The sequence below is a fragment of the Corylus avellana genome, chromosome 5, assembly GCF_965113065.1.
Source record: "Corylus avellana chromosome 5, dhCorAvel1.hap1.2, whole genome shotgun sequence".
Lineage (NCBI taxonomy): Eukaryota > Viridiplantae > Streptophyta > Magnoliopsida > Fagales > Betulaceae > Corylus > Corylus avellana.
Window position 1 is genome coordinate 30,714,593 of NC_142494.1, and position 18,563 is coordinate 30,733,155.

Here is an 18,563-nt window from a genome sequence, read left to right on the forward strand (position 1 = left end):
CATAATTATACTATAGAAGTTTTCTTATATTTAAAGTATAGGCTAATAATATAAAGATGATTAGAGTTATTTAAAATGTAATATAATATTTAAAATTATTAATTGATCATAATGATAATATCGAATTTAACAATAATTTTAAATAATATATCACATTTGAAATGACTCTACGATGACTCTAATTTTTTTTATATTATTACTCTTTATTGATCTCTTAAGTTTACATTAATTGTTAAATAATTAAATTTAATTTATAAGAAAATTATAATAAATGTAATAGCTAGGGACTATCATTTTTCTTAGGATTCCACTTATAAAATAGGGTTGTTTTAGGTTATACACCTAGTTCATTGGTTTTTAATTTTTATTTATTTTTTAATTTCTCCTGCCTATATGCTCTGCAGCTGAGGAATATATGCTATTAGGGTAGTAATGGAACCGAAATGAGCCGAGCATCCTTGAATGTGAGATCGGCTTAGTTGACTTGATTTATAATTTTAGCCTAAATTGGCCCAACACAAATTATGTGACTTTAGGGAGGACCCAAAGTTAAATGGAAGTAAATTATAAAATTTTGAACGGTGGTCCAAATAAACTTTTAAAATGGTTGAGTAATTGAGTTAAACTCTCCGCAACGGAGGGAGCGCCTATAATCGCTGGTGGTTTCTCGCCTTTTAGTACGTGGAATTATTGTTTTGACGAGGACAAGACAGAAAAATGCATTGACAGGGAAATGTCTTTTGGTTTTTTGTGAGAGAAGATTTGGAGGGACACACCAACATACAAAAATAAAAATTATTGTGGATGAAAGATACTAGAGAGGATGTAAAATCTGCTGTTGAACAGAACAAAAGTGTGATGGGTGAAATATGGTCAAATGGCCCAAAAGAGTATTTAATATTTTGTAAATATTTGTAAGGGCATTTGGCCCCACGATATGATTTTAGACGAAATATCGCATCGATCAGCTGGCAAATATATGTTTTTAAATGAAATCGTGAAGAGTATTTTATTTGAAAAATTATAATTTTTAAAAACTACTTGCAAAACAGGCAAATAATTTATTTTAAAATGTATTTTTGTGCATTTAAAAAAAATCATGTGTTCATTAACTACATTATTCTAAATTATTATCTTTTCAAACCGCATGATTTGAAAGTGTTAAACTAAACCGATACTGCATGTATACCATAAGGTAGGCCTTAATTATTTTCTGAATGTATTTACTAAATTAAATTATATCTTATTTTGATGATTTATTACAACACACACACACACACACACACATATATATATATATATATACCTTAACCTAAACTTTGGATTTAGAGATGTTATAGTAATTAATAATTTAAATGGGAGATTTAATCACTATACTTATACTTCCAATATTATTTAGGGTACGTTATGAAGAAGAGAAAAAGAAAAAAAATGAAATTATTTTTCACCAATTACACAAATTAAGCTATTATATATAGGTAGAAATTTTAATCAAACTTGAATTCCAGCAATCTAGCCATTAATGAGTTCCTTATGTTTTATATATATTGCGGCGGGAAAAAAATATCACAACCTAGAAGAGGTTGGGGGAAGAAGCTTCCTTAAATCCTTTCTCAATATTTTGCCAGCTGCAGACTTGGGTATGGAAGTGACAAACGCTACCCGCCTTATTTTCTTGTACGGTGCAACCTGCAATATAATCAAGAGGAAACGAAGATGGTTTATTCCAAAATCCCCAAAATCCTGTAGCCCAAGGAAGCTGTACGTATAAATTAGGATCGGAATTGACTATAATTCGTTGACTTTTGTATGAGAGAGGGACTTAATTGACTATAATTCAGGCAGGCAAGGAATATTAATTCTTGTGCTAATTTTCAGAGTACTTGAAGGCATGCACCTGCTTTGAGACGAAATCCATTATTTCTGCTCCACTTAGGCTGCTTTGAGGCTGTCTTACTACAAAAGCCATTGGCACCTCTCCAGCTTCTTCATCAGGGTATCTGCCAATTTATTGCATGACCTTTTAATAAGGTATATATATATACTTGTACTGAGTACTGCATATCTTAGAGCAAATTAAGCTAAATCCAAGGAAGTTGAGACTCACGGTATCACGGCAGCATCAACTATTTCCGGGTGGGACTGAAGCAATTGTTCCAGCTCTGCAGGGGGTACCTGCAGAATGTATATATATAGCAATGCATGACCTAATTATAATTATGAAGAGAAAAACAAGAGTGCGCACGTAGGACCGAGATAATGTACCTGGTATCCCTTGTATTTGATCAATTCCTTGAGCCTAACTGCAACAAAGAGGAAACCCTCTTTATCAATATAGCAAAGATCACCTGTTCTCAACCACCCATCTGCTTCGGGATCACCAACATAACCTGCACCCAGTAAAACATCACTAAAAGTACTCCCATGGATTATCATTGCGAAAACAAGCAGTTTTTTTCTTCATTTTTTTTAACCTTTCATGATTGAGGGTCCTTGAACCCAGAGCTCCCCTTGCTTGCCCGGAGGCAAACCATCACCTGTCTCCGGGTCTACTATTTTCGCTTCAAAACCTCCCCCAAGCCTCCCTGCTGATCCCCAGCGAAGACTCTCCTCGTGACCAACGGTTATGAACAGTGGCCCCGTTGTTTCAGTAAGCCCATAACCCTGCACCACCAATTAAATTATAATTATAATATACATTATTATATATAAATTATAATTAACCTCGTTCATTACATTGTATATATATACCTGCACAAAGACAACGCTTGGAAACCTGGCCACGAAAGCCGCGATGACATCCTTCCCAAGCGGAGCTGCGCCGCAAGTGATTCCCTCCAACGAGCTCAAATCATAGCCGTCCGTAACATCAGTCTTGGCCATGGGCACCACCACCGGTGGGGTAAGCACCACGTGGGTCACCCTAAACTCCTCCACCGCTCTCAGCATCTTTCTCAGATCAAACCTCTCCATCACCACCTGGGCCTCGCTTAGAGCCACCGACTTCATGCTGTAGGCGAACCCGAACACGTGGAAGTATGGCACCGTGTAGAGGAGCACGTCGGGGGATTCTCTCTCCATCCGGTTCGCGCAAGAACCGGCGACCACCGCCATTAAATTCCTGTGAGTCAACGTCACCCCCTTGACTTTCCCGGTGGTCCCGGACGAGTACATGATCGCTGCCAAATCGGATTGGCTCACTTCAACTCGGTCTAGCTTCTGTACCGGACTTATCATCATTGAGTCGAATTCGGGCGAGTCGAGAAGTATGGTTTTGAATCGGAGAGTGGGGAGCTTGTGAGCAGTCGCTGACGTGGCAAATGCGATCACCGGATTGCACAGCCGTACCAGCCAGGAAATCTTGCTTATCGGGTTCGCAGGCGAGATGACCACCCCGAGCGAGAGCAGCGAGAAGTAAAGGATCGGAACTTGAACGAGGTTCGGAGAGAGAATGAACGCGGTGTCACCCTTGGAGAGCCGGATGACAGAGCGGAGATATGAAGTTAGGCTTTGGGTTTTGCGAGTGAAGTCGGAGTAAGAGACGCGCTGATCGGTGGCCGAGTTGATCAGAGCGAGTGAGTCGGGGCAGGGCGAGTTGAGTCGGAGAGAGAAAGCGTACGCAGCGGCTGATATAGGAGTACGTGTCTTCTGGAGGAAGATCCATGGGGGGTCTGAGGCTGTGGAAGGTCTTTGTTACTGAGTTAAAACCGCTCCTTGGATCAACGAAAGATTTCACTTGGTCCATGAGAAACACTGAAAGAGCTCTGGAAGACAATTGACTGTGATCACAAGGAGTTCTTGTTACACTTACTTCATTGGTTTTTTTTGCCTTCTGTCTCCCGCCTATATGCTCGGCAACTGAGGAATGCTGTGCCTGTGTAAGTGGGAGTAGTTGACTTTGGTATGGCTTGACATTAGGCAGAAACCAAAGTTTTTTTTTTTTTTTTTTCATATTGCACTTTCATATCATAATAAGCAGATTACATCATAATACCAAACCAGAGGTACGAGCCTCAACAACAAACTTAAATATAAAAGACAGTGGTAAAGGAAAAAGTAAAACCCAAACAACCGAATAAGTAAGGGACGCATAAATAATCTTAAGGAATCATAAATTATCCCGACCTCTATAACTTGAACAAAAGTTAAGAAATGGAGGAACCAAAATTAAATGGAAGAAAATGATCAAATTTTGAATCCGATCAGAATAAGTCAAATATATATATATATATATATATATATAAAAGAGCTCAATCAATCTTTACGGTATTGTCTTAATCTTCTGTCTAATCATTAACATGATGTTTTTATTTTCTTTTTCAATTGAAAGTCAATTTATGTATCCAAGTTTTCTCCCCCAATAGGTGAATGTCAACCCTAAGCCCAATTTTAATTAGTAGACTGCGGTTTTACTACTTTCGGTCCAATCCAAATCTAATGCCAGCTAGGTCCAATAACAGAAACTTTGATGGGAATCCGAATTCGAGAGAGATCCGCATCATAGGAAGCACAGAAATCTGTTTGGGTGACAGATTCCTGAATTCTGGGCCTTTTCTCTAAGCCCATCGCCGCAAGAATCATCGAAGGTCTGCCATCTGTGTGTCAGGTGCTCCCAACTCCCCAACTTCACACTCCCCATCTTCTCCATTTCCCTCTGAAAATCAAATAATTGAAACGAAAATAAAATCCTGAATTCCTAACATGTACAACATTTCCATTTCCAATCACAACCCCTAACCAAAAACAAACAGCAAAAAGGAGGAAGATATTTGGATCTGGAGCTGGGACTTAGAAGATGGACATCCTCTTCGCCCAGATCCAAGCGGACCTCCGTTCGAACGATGCGCTCCGCCAGACCGGCGCTCTCCTCCAAGCGCTCCAGCAGTCCGCCGCGGGCCGAGACATCTCGGTGCTGGCCAAGTCCGCCGTGGAGGAGATCGTGGCCGCTCCGGCCTCCGCCGTGTCCAAGAAGCTCGCCTTCGACCTCATCCGCTCCACGCGCCTAACCGCCGATCTCTGGGACACTGTCTGCACAGGCGTCCGTAACGATCTCGAATTCCCGGACCCCGACGTCACTGCCGCTGCTGTCTCAATCCTCGCCGCTCTCCCCTCCCACCGCCTCGGAAAGCTAGTCGCCGATTCGAGCAAAGAGATCGAGGCCTGTTTCGGCTCGCAGAGCGACAATCTCCGATTCTCCATCACCGAAACCCTAGGCTGCGTCATGGCTCGTGACGACGTCGTCACGCTCTGCGAGAACAGCGTGAACCTTCTGGATAGGGTTTCCTACTGGTGGACACGTATCGGCCAGAATATGCTCGACAAATCCGACTCCGTTTCGAAGGTCGCGTTCGAGTCCGTGGGCAGGCTGTTCCAGGAGTTCGATTCGAAGCGAATGAGCAGACTCGCGGGCGATAAGCTCATCGATAGCGAGAACTCGCTCGCGATTCGGTCGAATTGGGTTTCGTCGATGGTGGACTTCGTGTGGAAGAAGCGCAACGCGTTGATGGCGAGGTCGTTGGTCCTGCCGGTCGAGAGTTTCAGGGCCACAGTGTTTCCGATCGTGTACGCCGTGAAGGCCGTGGCTTCTGAGGCCGTCGAGGTGATTCGGAAGCTATCGAAGTCTTCTTCTGCCAATGGGAGGAGTGTTTCAGATTCAAATGCGGAACGGTTCGTCGGAGTTTCGGACATGGTTTCGCACCTGGCGCCGTTCTTGGCGTCTTCGTTGGACCCGGCTTTGATTTTCGAAGTGGGGATTAATATGCTGTATTTGGCGGATGTGCCTGGAGGGAAGCCCGAGTGGGCTTCGCAGTCGATTATTGCGATTCTCACGCTTTGGGATCGACAGGAATTTTCGTCTGCGAAAGAGAGTATCGTCAGGGCTGTAGTTACGAATCTACACCTTCTCGATCTTCATATGCAGGTATAGAGTGCTCATTTGCTAGGGTTATTTACCTGTTCAGTTGGGTTTTTTAGTTTGTTTAATTTACTGCTTTGAACATTAGAACCTAAAAATGTCTGCATATTGATAACTTGGAGATATCACATGGAAGTCAAGTGGGGTTTGGCTGGCTTTGGTGAAAATGAAACCTGGAAGGGAATTCTGTTCATGTTTAGTTAGTGTTATTGAGTAGCGTTGTGAGCTTAATAATAATCTTTGCTATTCGAAGAATTTCCAGTAGATAAGATATGGATGAGAATGTAGCTATGGTTCTGTTTTTCTTTGTCAACCCTGTACTGTATATTTTTTTTTTGCGAGCATATGAAGTGTAATAATGATGGTCTTTTTCAAGGCTCAGTTGCTACGTAAGGAAGGGGAAATAAAAGGACACCGCATGTAAAAGTGATTCAAATGTGTGTATGCTGCGAGTAATGCTAGTATCTATGTATGAGGGTTGAGTTTTAAACATGATCTGAGATGTAGATCTTTTGTTTGTAGGTTTCATTGTTTAAGAGGCTCCTTCTTATGGTGAGAAACTTGAGGGCAGAATCAGACCGCATGCATGCTTTAGCATGTGTTTGTAGGACAGCTCTCTGTGTTGATCTTTTTGCGAAGGAAAGCGTTCGAAGAGGTCAGAAACCTCTTGCAGGAACTGATATTGCTTCTCTTTTTGAGAATGCAAGAATAAGAGATGATCTTAATAGTGTCATGAGTAAAAGCTTATTTAGGGAGGAGTTAGTAGCATCATTGATGGAAAGTTGTTTTCAGTTGTCTCTACCTTTGCCTGAACAGAAGAACTCAGGTATGGAGAGCAGGGTCATTGGAGCTTTAGCGTATGGAACTGGTTATGGTGCACTAAATTGGACTGAGCCTGCTTTGGAAGTGGTGGAAGTTTGTAGGCCTTGCGTCAAATGGGATTGTGATGGCCGGACCTATGCAATCGATTGCTACCTAAAGTTGCTTGTTAGGTTGTGCCATATATATGATACTAGGGGAGGTGTAAAAAGAGTTAAAGATGGTGCTTCTCAGGATCAAATTTTAAATGAGACAAGGTTGCAAAACTTACAACGTGAACTTGTGAAAGATCTACGTGAGGTATGTGAACTCCACTTGACTAATTATAATTGCACTTGCTATGATTTAATATTGTGGCAATGTATATGTGGGCTGTTGCACTTCCTTATTCATTTTATCTGTAGTTAATGCTTCAACGAAATTACTTTTATTGTTGTTGGATACAAACATGTTTATTAGTTCATTTCGTGTAATGCCTTTCTTGAAATTCAAAACTATGTTCTTGAAATTATATTATAATAATCCGAAATGAAGGAGTCAAACCGTCATTAGTGAGGCTGCGAGGCTATATCCTCATGTGTGCTTCCCTGCATGCCTTCAGTAGTTCATTTATACTTTTATGTTTTGTATTTAATCAGTAAACTGATCTTTTGCTTGATGCTGATGAGTGGTTCCACAGGCCATTAATCAGCAAATGTGGTGCTAAAGTAGCAAGCTATAGAATAGCCATGTACTTCTATTTATTGTATTCAAAAGTGTCTTAGTCTTGAGTCAGCTATCTGATTGGGAGCAGGAGTCATTAATGTTTTTTTTTTTTTTTGGCTTTCTGCAACCATTATCTGATTTCTTAGGAATTATAAAAATGCTCATTTGAAGGAAAGTTATTGCCTTCAAAACAAAAGACGGTTGCTATTTCTTAAATAATCTTGTATTCCTCAGATTTTTGTTCTTTCTTTAGTTGTTGGCTGCTTTCTCTCCTCACTGTTTTCTTGATTATCTACTCAATTTCAAGGTGTTTTAAGTCCTATCGTCTTTGTTATTTTTGTACAATGTATATTGAATAGCTTTTATCTATCTTTGCCTGTCATTCCCAAACCTTTGTCCATTTGGCAGGTGAATACCACAAGAATATGTGCTCGCCTTATTTGGGCTATTGCAGAACACATAGATCTAGAAGGATTGGATCCACTTCTAGCTGACGACCCCGATGATCCGCTTAATATCATTGTATCAAATATTCACAAAGTTTTGTTCAACATAGATTCGTCTGCAGATACAACAAATAGGCTGCTAGATGTTCAGGCAGTTCTTTTATGTGCTCAGCGGTTGGGGTCACGTCACCCTAGGGCAGGGCAGTTACTGACTAAAGAACTCGAAGAGTTTAGAAACAATGGTTTGGCTGATTCTGTCAATAAGCATCAATGCCGCTTAATTTTGCAGAGAATCAAATATGCATCAAGTCATCCAGAGAGCAAGTGAGCATAATTTATATTTTTTTAATCTGAATAAGGGTGGGTCAAAAGATATCATTTGATTGTACACCCTAACTTTTCCAAGTATGTTCCTTATTTGCTCCCAACTTTCCCATGTTAAATTCTCTTCCCCAAGGGGTTTTCAAACCCAATATGGATCCAGATGTTGCACAGAAATGTTCTATCTGAATTTTGTTTTGAGCCCAATTGAACAGAGTATGTCAAATTGGTGGACAATAATGATTGCTAAACTTCAGTCATTACTGTTGCTTTCCCTTTGTTGTCATTTTCTTAACCATATTTTTCTAGTTTCTCGACAAGCAATTCAATATGTGTATAATGTGGAGATTGTTGAAGAGTGGGATGATTATGTTTCTTTTTCAGGTGGCCAGGGGTTAGTGAAGCCAGAGGAGATTACCCATTTAGCCACCACAAACTAACTGTTCAATTTTATGAAGCATCTGCGGCTCAGGATAGAAAGTTGGAAGGATTGGTTCACAAGGCTATTTTAGAGCTTTGGAGGCCAGACCCTAGTGAGTTAACTCTTTTGCTGACAAAAGGAATCGACTCTACTTTACTGAAGGTGCCACCAACTGCAATTACTTTGACTGGTAGCAGTGATCCATGCTATGTTGAAGCATACCATTTAGCAGACTCAGGTGATGGAAGGGTCACTCTGCATTTAAAGGTTGAATTCGTCTACTTGTAACTATTACAATTAACTCTGTAAGCCCTTTTATTAATGGTTGCTATGTAGTAGGCTGTAAAAATTTCTTTATTCAAAATTTTAAGTAAGATCCTTGCGTAACATGGCACATGGAACCCTTGTTCTGCTTTCATTGACGCGAGGGAAAGAATAATCATGTGGAACGGATAGGTGTTTTGTTGTTGTTGGACGGTAGCGAGAATGCACTTTGTCTGAACTCATGACTCTCAATTGCTAATATTCAAGAAGTTTTTACACTTCACCTTCTTTTGAGAACACACTTTTTGGAGCACAACTGATATTATTTTGTGAATTTGTAGGATTTTCATGCAAATTTTAAGTGGGTAGGGATTTGTATGTCTTTCCTTTTAGTTTCTGTGGGAGCTTAACTGACAGACGCCTTTTTTTTTTTTTTTTAATTTGCATTGAGATGCCAACACATCATGCTGTCATGACTCGTTCCCTTCCCTAGCACACAATGGCATGAAAGAAACAATGGCATTATGTTTAAATTCATTCAATGAGACTGCTTTGTCTGAACTTCCACGAACTAAAGGGATGAAAAGAATAAATTTGTTTCTTTGTAGGGTAATTAAAATCATTTTTTGACAATTGGTGAATATCTTGCAGGTCTTAAATTTGACTGACCTTGAACTGAATCGGGTGGACATTCGGGTTGGATTATCGGGTGCATTATATTTTATGGATGGATCTCCTCAAGCAATTCGGCAACTGCGTAATCTTGTTTCACAGGTTTTCTTCCCTACCTTTGCAGTGCTTCTTGGTTTTTCACCTTTTTCTTTTCTTCCTTATCTGGGTATATTTACCTTTGTGGTGCATCTTACTGTTTTTTCCTGTGAAGTTTTTCTTTTCTTTTAATGATAATCTTTTAGTCAATAAAATTGTTCTTCCCAACCAGTACATTTGTGGTCTATAGTTGGAGAGTAGTGTCAGTTACCATGTTATAACAGGCTTTAAGGATTAGAATATGTCTCAATTAATCCTTTTGGTGGAGTTCCTAAATATTGTCTGCCTATAATATTTTGGCATATGATCTTGGCATTCCCTTCCTCAATGGATGCCATTTTCTAAAAGAATTTGTCATATTCAGTTTTTCGTTATATTTCTCTTTCATGGGTCCTGTATCAATGGCTTATAAAGTTCTCTTGGTGTAGCTGATGATCTTACCTTTGTTTACTTGAACTCAATAGCAACCTATATGAATGGTTTTTGCCGGGGAATTTTGCTCTCTCCCCATTATTATCTCTCTTTTTTTTTTTTTCTTTTCTTTTTTTATTATTATTTTTTTATAAATTTTTATTTTTATTTTTATGAAAATTATGGTGGGCAAGTTACGTTTACATTTGTGTGAAATTAAATTGCCTTGAAGTCTACATCTTGACCACCCCCCCTCTTTCCGTCTTTTCTTTTCAATTTGAGATTTTGTGATCCATTCTCTTGATGATGTTATCCGTAGGATCCAGTGCCCTGCAGTGTGACAGTGGGTGTATCCCATTTTGAGAGATGTGCCCTTTGGGTTCAAGTATTATACTACCCATTCTATGGCAGTGGTGCTGTGGGAGATTATGAAGGGGACTATGCTGAGGAGGATCCGCAAATCATGAGACAAAAGAGAAGCTTAAGGCCAGAACTAGGAGAGCCTGTGATTTTGAGATGTCAGCCTTACAAAATTCCACTGACTGAACTTCTTTTGCCCCATAAAATCTCTCCTGTGGAATTTTTCCGCCTGTGGCCCAGTTTGCCAGCAATAGTGGAGTACACTGGTACATATACATATGAAGGAAGTGGCTTCAAGGCTACTGCTGCACAGCAGTATGGGGCATCGCCTTTCTTAAGTGGACTGAAATCTTTGTCGTCTAAGCCATTCCACAGAGTTTGTTCACATATTATCCGGACAGTGGCAGGGTTTCAGGTATATAGTCTCTTTTGAGTTGAGTTGACAATCTCTTTTGCAGTTGTTCAGTTTCTTATGCTAGTTTGTGCAACTAGTTAATTGACGTTTCTTCTGTGAAAACTCCTCTGGCATGCTTAGATTTATTTTCAATTTTAGTTTTAAAGGGACCTCGCCTACGTCAGTACCAAATTTCAATTTTGGCTCTGATATGTCCTTGTTGGAACAGAAGAGTGTCTGACATTTAGAGAACTTCGTAAAATTATTGATTTTCTCTTTGGACTAGGATCTGAAACGGTTGAAATGTCAAAGTAATTTGGAGTTGAAATGATTTGTAAGATAGATACTTTTGTAGAATTAGAGCAGTGGCATTCTGCCTACTTGCATGTTATTTTCTTGGAACATTTAATTGAAACAAAATTTGCCATTAATTTAACTTCTCGGAACAGCTTTGTTTTGCTGCAAAAACTTGGTATGGAGGCTTCTTGGGCATGATGATCTTTGGAGCCAGTGAAGTGAGCAGAAACATGGATTTGGGAGACGAGACAACGACCATGATGTGCAAATTTGTGGTTCGAGCTTCTGATGCATCAATTACGAAGGAGATTGGATCGGATCTACAGGGATGGTTAGATGACCTTACTGATGGAGGTGTGGAGTACATGCCAGAAGATGAAGTGAAGGTGGCTGCTGCCGAGAGACTTAGGACCTCAATGGAACGAATTGCTTTATTAAAGGCAGCCCAACCAAAAAAGACTCCAAAATCTGATGAAGATGAAGAGGAGGTTGAAGAGGAAGATGATGAGGATGAGGATGACGACGAAAAGAAGAAAAAGAAAGAAGAGAAGAAAGACGGTGAAGAAGATGGAAAAACAAAGGGACCTTCAACCTTGTCAAAGTTAACTGCAGAGGAGGCTGAGCATCGGGCTCTTCAAGCTGCAGTGCTCCAGGAATGGCACATGTTGTGTAAAGAGAGGAACCAAAGTTAACTTACAATTTTTTTTTTTTGGTTTTGTTGAAGGACATAAATATATTCTTTTCACTTGTATTCTTTTTCTGATATATGAATTAGGTGGTAGTTGAAAATTTGACGGCAGAGTGCTGTTTTCTGTTTTTGGTTTTCTTTTTGTACTTAATTTGTAGTCGGGGAAATCCCTTGTACATCTTGTACCGGCTGTTCATTGGTTTGTTGTTCACTTTGAGAATGTAATTGGTAGAAATATGTTTTGTGACAAGTATTTCTTTCTTGCCACTCTGAAGCTTCAATCCTCCGTGCATTGTAACCCAGTCTGAAGAGCGTGATCTGCTTCTTTTGCTTCTTCAGACTAGATAGAACAGGGTTCCTAGTCTAATTAGGAACCATTTGCTATTATGGGTTGAACGACTGAACTTGAACCTTGAACCCATCTTTGGAAATTGGAACAGGAGAAGCACCTCTATTCTATGAGGATAGTGGTACATCATGACTTCTTTTTATATAATCTTTCCTTGATGGTTCATTGTAAAGTTGGCTCTGCAGGCTCGGCGCAAATAGAATAATTAATGGCTGGTAAAAGAGCCGACAAATGATTCTTTCATGTGTCTGGCTAAGCTCGGCACAATTTTGTTTTGTTTTGTTTTTGTTTTTTTTTCATTTAATAGTCTTTCCCGACCTAGGAAAGATTAACGGACAAAGGATCCCTACAGTAAGACTGCGTCCTACCTGCTTGGGCATGTATCCGGGCAGTCCAAATAAGGCTTAACTGTCTATGCGCCTGCCCAAACAGATTGAACTACTTGAGCAAACCTATTACAATGCAGCAGGACATTTCTACTGCATGGGAGCGGAATCCGAGATTAACGGTTATCGTCTAAAAATTGTGCCAGTTTTGTAAGTTTCTATTGGAAAACATTTAATTTCATTTACTATGCAATCTTTGATGTTGCAACAAAAAATCACTGCACAATTTAGAACATTCTCTCTTTCGTTTTCTGTGATAAAAACTCATAGTGCAGCAGGACCTGCATGTGTATTAATTCTACAACGCTAGTTCCCGATTTTTCCACGCAGCATCTCACAATGCTATAAATCTTACAAAGACTAGTTTTCCTCACAAAGACCAAGGCCCCAAGCTGTCTAGCCTTTCAGAATTTCTTTTTGATTCTCAAAATTCTGCAACGTGCACAATGCGAATGAAAAAAAAAAAAAAAAAAAAAACAATCTTGACTAATTGACAAGATACTTCAATATAAAAGAATCCTCACAATTAAATAGCAATTAAACAAGGTTTTAATCACATGTATCCATTTTCCCTCATTTGGGCTACAAAAGAAAATTTGCATCCCTTTGAACAATGAAGAGCCGCTAGAGCAAATTAATTGGGGGTGTAGCATCATTCTCATAGTCATGAACCACTTCATGGTGGTTAGTCGAGCTTATACTTCATATGTTAAATTTCTGAGGAACAGTATCAAAGTCATCGAAGTCAAATCTCTGTCTTTCTCTCCCAGCCTGAACATTTACATGAATTTCCTGATAAATGATCAATAACTAATAAATAAGTCAGTTAACATGTAAACAAATGTGATAGGCTCACCTTTGCTAGGTATAAAGGATCACATGAGATCTGTTCATCTATAGCAGTCAGCTTCCTTGAGAGTGCCATTATCCTGGAACAAAAAGTGGGGGCATAGAATTGGAGATTATTTTCCCATGATAAAATGTCAGCTGTTGTAAAATAACAAATAACAGCAGTAGAAGCTTGAAAATGTTACATTCTGGTGGGGAAAAAGAAAGAAAAAAGAAGATTAAAAAAGGAGACACGCAGCAATCCCTTCTGTTAATTGCCATAAACAATGACTTGACATTCTTATTCTGATATCTTTTTTTATTTTTATTTTTTACTGCAAGTCTTATTTTAAGATTAAAAAAAAAAAAAAATAATCGCAAGAAATGGAAAAGTAGCAAAAAAGAAACGAAGGTGAATTATGGGCTTTGCACCATATTTTTTTTATTTGTCATTGAGCTCTTCACACATATCAAGAGGCTTCATATAGAGGCTCCATATAATCTATGAGAATCACTCTACATAAAAGACTTATAATTGGAAGCCATAATTCATTCAATGCCATCTCAGTGAAAATCAAGATCAAGGACAGCACAGGAAGAACAAGGACCTCAAACTCATGGACTTCTGGAAGATATCACAAGTACCCTTCTCCTATGTAATAAATGTTAATAAGTTTCCCGCAACTTACCTCTGGATAGATGAATCGATATGCTCAATCATCTCACAGGTCTTATATTGTTCAGGATCCTCTAGGAATCTAACCATTCCATCCTTCTGGTTGATTGTTGCAAATATCTCACCATCTTGGATCTAAAATTTGGCATAGAAATGTTAATGGCACAATACAAATGATATCATAATACAAAATTTGGTCCTCTGAAACTACCATTTGCAGGACATGCATTTCTGCCTCCTTAGGGCTATTCAGTTGTACTGTATTGGCAATATCTTGGAGGGAGAGGGTCAGGTATGTCTGAGTCAATCTCTGGATATTTCGCTTATACATAGATGATACAACCTGCTTCACCAGCCCAAAGTTGTTGTCCTGGAAAGAAAATATTTTAGCCACCTTTAGGTAAGAGCAGCATCAAGCAACAATAAAAGCCAAAGTATAATGTTGCATACACATTGACTTGGCGTTATCAGGCTAACCAAGACACTGAAAAGTCAATTATGTATGATAAACTCACACTTTCAAAATGCTCCCTGTTTGTCTGGATGCATGCCTCTAGTTCTGCAATTTTCCCAGTGCTATAACTAACTGCAAGGTCAATGTAGGGCTGCTCAAAGCAAAACAAAAAAAAAAAAAGCATATTATTGGAAAATGTTCTCAAAGCTCCAAATTGGAATACCATGAATAATGGTCAAGACTTGTGAGGAAAAACATATAGACTATTAATGGAGAACAGGAATTTTGGGTACTCTATTTGTTACTATATGATTCACAGATACAAGACCAAGAATGAGAGAGGTGGACAACTGCTGAAATTTCCTACAAGACATAATACCGAGTCAACAAACCCAACTTTATACCAAGGACATTACAGTGTTAGTAGTAAAATATTTATCAGAGGCTCAACCAAAGTACTACATGGAAAAAGCCAGATATACCGAAGCAGGCAAAATACATATAAGAATTAAAAAGATGAGCTCATTGCACAAATTAAGAGAGAGAGAGACAGAGAAAAAAAAACTACCTATACTCCATATCCCATCTATATAATGTTGAGACATTAGGGCCTTAATTTGGAAGCCCCAAAGACATTTTTTCCTCCATAGAAAAAAAGCAGGCCAAATCCATCTCCTAGTCTGATAAATATGTGGTTTTAGTCATTCATAATATTCTAGCCATAATGGTGCCCAAATTTCAAATAAGATAGCTGAAAATTATCTTCCACAATGCTGCACTATGATAATACGATTTTCAGGCTTTCACGATTTTTTTTTTTTTTTTGGTGGATAGGTGTTTTTCTTCTATACATCTTGTGTACTTGGATTGTACCCTTGTGCTTATTAATGAATTTCGATTACTTATAAAAAATATAAAAAAGATAGCTGAAAATATCTCATTCCGTGCAAGAGATATTAGTGCTAGATCACTGTTTGGTAAGAAGGGGAATGGCCTACCAATCATAAAAGATAAATTACATAATGAACCCAAGATTTGAAAGTTATCTATTTACCAATTAATCTAAACCCCCCATTGAGGACAAATATCGTAGAGGTAATTCACAAGCAGACACTATGTTAGAATGAGAATGCCACAATGCAAATCAGAAAATTGTTATTTCCATGACATTAATACAATAATTTAGCTGACAAGGCATATCTTAAAACTTAATAGCAATCTTATAAAACGTAGTCCAACACAAAATATATTCTGATAGCCACAGAATCAACCCAAGGGCTCCCAGAATTAAGAGCAATGCCTAGCTTAATTTAAGACAATACCTGACAGAAGTTCTTTAGATGTCTCTGAGCGGCTGAAGAAGTGTACTTGGGAAGACTTGTAGAGAACTGCATGCCAACATATAAAAGACGATGTGATTAGTCTATAACTGAGTGACAGAAATACTTGCTCAAAATCGATTCCCAATTGCGAATCATGTGACAATATTTTTGAGAATAACTTTCTTCTCTTGAGTCTTTGCATTAACACAAGGGTAAAAGGGGAATGACAGCATACCTGTCCATGGTGAATGAGAGAAACCATTATGTATTTTTTGTACGCTTCAATAGCTATAGCATTTATATTGGACATTGGAGCAGTAACAGCCTGAAAAATAAGCCATAAGCAGTCAGGACGGTAATGTGCTTCAAAATGTCAGGATGTCAACGAATAATCACTAATTTCAGAAATGGGTTCTGCATAGACAACACACATTGTGTAGAAGCTCCAGTGCTTTCCGAAAACGTTTTTGTCCAATGCATATCATCCCACTGTAATGATCGCAAATGTGAAAAACTGTCAGCAAACTTCCTTACTACTATCAAAGTACTGAAAGCGTGAAACATAAGTAATCCTATTGATTGGCAAAAATTCCATCTTCAAGTAACACAAGATTTTTCATTTGCTTCACTCCATGCATTTTAAGTAAAATAAGATTTTTTTTTGGCATTTAATAGTTCATAAGACCATTCTGAGCTTCCATGTAGATAATCTAACATTACCAAATCTATCCTTTATTGCTGAATAAAAAAAAAGCTTGTTATTAATAGTTGATTGCACTCAATTTTGTCCATCGGTTTTTTCCACTATTAAGAAGTACCATAAATTATGAAATAGATATGAATTTTTGGTATTCTTACTTAGGTGACTAAGCAGTTCCCAGTGAAAGATTTCTTTCATCAGATAAATTACACTTATAAAACAAAAACACCCATAACAACACTTCAAATCCTAGATGCACCAGTAGATCAAGGAAGTGAGCATCCAATAAAACCAGAGAGTTCCCAAGAACCTATGGAATATGTCCATAAAGAAAGTAAAATGACAAGTGAGATAGGAACGTTACCAAGAAGGTAAAAAGGGACATGATTACAGGTGTCAAATGAAACAACAAGAGTTTCAAAATTAGATCACCACAACAGAAGTGAAAATTCTCAGATACATGGGCAGACAAATGCAAAGAAGCAAAAGCAACCCACCCATAATAACAGTAGAGGAAAAAGTCCCTTGGCTGATCAACTTCAAATATATCATCCTCCAAAATGGACATGCCGGTTTTGTAGCACTTTGCCAACAAACAAAGAAGAAGAAACTCAGGATGCAAACTAGTCAAATGTTCTGACGAACTCTGAAGTTTCTGAACAGCTGCCAACATCGGAGCAACCCCCCGAATTGGTGCGTCAAGCAGCACAACTTGTTCCTTGAACCTCTTACAAACAGATATAACTGCAACCCCAGCAATTAATAACGTGATCAAGTGTAGCACAGGTGACTTGATGACATTTCTCCCATCAAATACAATTGCATCTAAAAAAAGAAAAGATACATACATTTATCGGGTGCCAAACGAATCTGCTCCGGAACACAAAAACTAATAAATCTGGCAACGTAGGGAACCAGTGTAGCGGCTTGCTCTTTCGAGATTGGGACAGATGTGCAAGCTTCTCTGTCACCATAAACACACTCCATAAAATTTCAATTTCTTCCAACACTCAAAAATCAAACAAAAAGCTGACTACATAAGAACAATACCAAAGATATACAAATTTCCATTGCCATCAAACTCAATATCATACATTACGCCAAAATTCATGTCTCAAAAAATTTAAGTAACAATGTTCTCCACATCTTACCCTAGTTTGATAGCCAGAAAAAAAGATTCCAAAAAAAAATCCTATTTTTTCTCAATTAAATCTCACCCAATTGAAGGTAATGCAACTGCTTCTTATACTTAGCTCTACCCCCTCGTTTTTATCCTATCCAAAAAGAGAATACAAAAAGCACGTAACAAACATGAAATTTCAATTTTTCCATTCCACTTTCTTCTCAACCAAACAAGAAGTTAGGCTACACTAAATATCTAAACCCTAACACACTTAATATTTACAGTTACGAAAATAATAAACAGGCAAATAAATTTTAAAAACAAGAAAATAAAAATAGAATAGTATTTAGCAGAATAAAGCAGAGCTTACAGGATGTAGAGGTATCCGAGAGAGTGTATGGAGGGGTCGAGCTGGCTGAGAATCGGAGACAACCGAGTCGACTCGGAGCGGAGCGAGTCCTCCGCTTGCTTCAGAATGACGTGGAGGCGTGAGATATCTCCGGCGCTGCTCGACAGACCTTGAATTTGGGCGACCAGAGTTTCCAATGAGCCCATGTTTCTGGGTTGCCGAACTCGGTGATACCAACTCAGTCTCGGAGAGAGAGAGAAGGAAAATAAATAAATAAATAACTTCGCCCTGAGTTTCACTTTGTATTTTATAAATAGAGGATCAGAGGATGATTCGACTCGGAGATGACTCGTATAAATCGTTGAGCTGACGCGGGTTACTATTGGCCCGGAGAACAAGGCCTGGGCTTATGTTGCTATCGCGATTCTGATAGGCGGTGATTATTGATCGGGCCTATGTTTAAGCCCGATCTCGGCCCGCCCAGTTCTGGCCTAATGCAAAAAAAAAAATTATTGTTTTTTAAAATGTGATTATTTAATAATTGCCAAGAGAGAAATCTTCTGGAACA

At 38.7% G+C, this 18,563-nt stretch overlaps 3 protein-coding genes across 3 annotated transcripts; 1 reads left to right on the forward strand and 2 right to left on the reverse strand.

The window, feature by feature from the left end:
- Positions 1-1,566: 1,566 nt before the first annotated feature.
- On the reverse strand, positions 1,567-3,745 carry LOC132183380 (4-coumarate--CoA ligase-like 9). Its single transcript, XM_088516886.1, has 6 exons — positions 2,752-3,745; positions 2,475-2,664; positions 2,266-2,390; positions 2,108-2,175; positions 1,898-2,000; positions 1,567-1,689 (listed from the first exon to the last, which is right to left on the reverse strand). The coding sequence occupies exons 1-6, from the start codon at positions 3,238-3,240 to the stop codon at positions 1,567-1,569; spliced, it is 1,098 nt and encodes a 365-aa protein (XP_088373012.1). The 5' UTR covers positions 3,241-3,745.
- Positions 3,746-4,486: 741 nt separating this feature from the next.
- Positions 4,487-12,089, forward strand: TPLATE (ARM repeat superfamily protein). Its single transcript, XM_059595991.2, has 7 exons — positions 4,487-5,920; positions 6,437-7,033; positions 7,847-8,208; positions 8,590-8,893; positions 9,542-9,664; positions 10,389-10,844; positions 11,273-12,089. Exons 1-7 carry the CDS (start codon positions 4,796-4,798, stop codon positions 11,810-11,812), a joined length of 3,507 nt encoding a protein of 1,168 aa, XP_059451974.1. The 5' UTR covers positions 4,487-4,795; the 3' UTR covers positions 11,813-12,089.
- Positions 12,090-13,045: 956 nt separating this feature from the next.
- Positions 13,046-18,260, reverse strand: COP13 (Proteasome component (PCI) domain protein). The gene is made up of 11 exons (XM_059595992.2): positions 18,017-18,260; positions 17,372-17,487; positions 17,021-17,267; positions 16,255-16,312; positions 16,059-16,148; positions 15,824-15,889; positions 14,563-14,652; positions 14,259-14,417; positions 14,061-14,182; positions 13,400-13,472; positions 13,046-13,314 (listed from the first exon to the last, which is right to left on the reverse strand). The coding sequence occupies exons 1-11, from the start codon at positions 18,199-18,201 to the stop codon at positions 13,246-13,248; spliced, it is 1,275 nt and encodes a 424-aa protein (XP_059451975.1). The 5' UTR covers positions 18,202-18,260; the 3' UTR covers positions 13,046-13,245.
- Positions 18,261-18,563: the final 303 nt, after the last annotated feature.